General features: G+C 33.7%; 1 protein-coding gene across 1 annotated transcript in view; it reads right to left on the minus strand.

Moving 5' to 3' along the window:
* Positions 1–783: 783 nt before the first annotated feature.
* LOC119579889 overlaps positions 784–2,261 on the minus strand; it is an 8,667-nt gene continuing 7,189 nt past the window's right edge. Inside the window, exon 5 of the mRNA XM_037927739.1 lies at positions 784–791. Coding sequence (XP_037783667.1) covers positions 784–791 — 8 coding nt within the window. The remainder of the gene's footprint in view (positions 792–2,261) is intronic.

The following is a 2,261-nucleotide window of genomic DNA, read 5'->3' on the forward strand; positions in this document are numbered from 1 at the left end:
GAGATATGTCGACGTCTTCCCTTTCTGACATCATGACCTTGCCTTGTTCTCGGATTTCCTGGCGGATTTTTTTCTCTCTCCATCCGTTTTAAGGTGGAATAGGAGGTTGACAAGTTCCCTTTCTTTGACACCTTAGTTCATCACTCTGTTAACTATTCTCTCATCTGTATACAGGAAACCTATTCACAGTAGTATGTATTAAATTTAGATTTTGCAAAAGCTATCAGTAAAGCTGACCATGGAATTTTAGTCCATAAGCTAAAGGATTTTGAAATCAGAGGAAAAGTAGGAATATGGATACAGGATTTCCAAACAAATCGCAAGCAAAAAGTAATCATAAATGGATATTATTCTAATGAATCAGTTGTTAGAAGTAAAGTACCACAGAGTTCAATTCTTGGAGAAGTTAATGCAGATATTAACTTCTTTTGCTGATAATACACAAATAAGTACACTATGAAGTTTAATAGGGGATGACAAACTAACACTACGAAAAACACTAGTAATTCCAAGAACAGGTTCAAAAATCAGACAACATGGCAGGTCTTAGATATTGGTTAAGACTAAAACAATTCATGCTTTTCTGTTTACAAAGACAGAGAGAAAGATACTGCATTATATATGTAAGGACGATCACTGAAAATTTCCCCAAACAGGGAAGAACATTTTATCCTTCTGGGATAATTGTTTGAACCTCCCGTTTAAGAAAAATGTGTAATCAAAAATTCTTAATTATTGAGCCAAGGCCGTTTAATAGTGTACCAAAAAGTAGTGTACCACAACTCAGAGTTCTGGAAGTGTTTAAAGGAAAATTAGATAACTGGTTGAATGCAGTGGCCCGCAACAAATAGAACGAGGGCTGAATTTCTCAAGTATATATGGTTCTTGCTTAAACTGACTCAAGGTAAACAAGTATGTAAGGAATTATATACACTGTATTGATGAACTATGAGGTGACTGTTTTTATTATTAAAAACTATTCACGAAAGGTCATATATTAAGAAATTTATCTTTTGCAAAAAAAAAATCATAGACTCCCAGATTTTGTCCATGACTTTGACGCTTTTTTGTCTACGGCTCAGCCGAAGAAAAAATACACTGCTGGACTGTCTTGTGAGAAGACAAATACGATTATACGAATTTACAGTTTTTAAAGATCACTTTACATCAGGAATGATATGGAACCTTTCATCCCAATTTTTTACTATTTCTCAAATGGTAATTCAGCCATTTCTCCTCTCTTTACTACAGTTTTTTCGTACATAAATACTAATAGTGGTGAGTGCCCCCTTAGCGGACAAAATCAGATGTATATATGTGTACGTATATATACATTGTGTGTGTGTGTGTGTGTGTGTGTGTGTGTGTGTGTGTGTGTGTGTGTGTGTACTCACCCACACACAAAAATACACATATATATATGAATGGAAAAGCACTCTTCCGTGCTGATGCTATGGAAGAAAAAACACAATACAAAAACTATATTTATTGAAAATGAGACTACATTTTCAATAAATATAGTTTTTGTATTGTGTTTTTTCTTACACACACACATATATATGTGTGTGTGTGTCTGTGTGCATACCTGTGTGTGAGTGTAAGTGTGTTTGTATGTATGTATTTGTATATATATGTATGTATGTATATATATATATATATATATATATATATATATATATATGTATATATATATATATATATATATATATATATATATATATATATATATATATATATATATATATATATATATATATAAACACAAACACAGTAACGTGACAAAGATGAAAAGGAAAACAGCCACAGTTAGAAATGAAATAAATGTACGTTTCGAATCTTCACGAGTTCCTCTTCAGGCGAGTAATAAACCGAAATGGATACAAGGAGAGAATTTTGGCAAGAATATATAGTGGAAGAGAAACAGAACGAACAAGAGCTGAATCAGGTCTCAGGAGGGTCAAGGTCGAAGAGTCTGGGGAAGGCTTTGCTAACTAACGAGGAGGTAAGATCATCCAAGCCCCATTGACCAGAACTCAAGTTGAAATTAGGGATTTTTCTAATTAATGGAGATTCTAGCGTTTTTCTTTCGCACGAATTTGCTGATTTATGAATTACTTTAGCGTTTTCCAGTTAAGCCGGTGAGCTTCATCACGGAAATGAACGAAACACGCATTTGGTTCTCTGGCAAATCTAACATCACGTTTATTTACCGGTCTCACCTATGTACAACTTGGGGCAATCCTTACAAGGTATAGTGTAAA

Source organism: Penaeus monodon, chromosome 13 (genome assembly GCF_015228065.2).
Source record: "Penaeus monodon isolate SGIC_2016 chromosome 13, NSTDA_Pmon_1, whole genome shotgun sequence".
Taxonomy (NCBI): Eukaryota; Metazoa; Arthropoda; class Malacostraca; order Decapoda; family Penaeidae; genus Penaeus; species Penaeus monodon.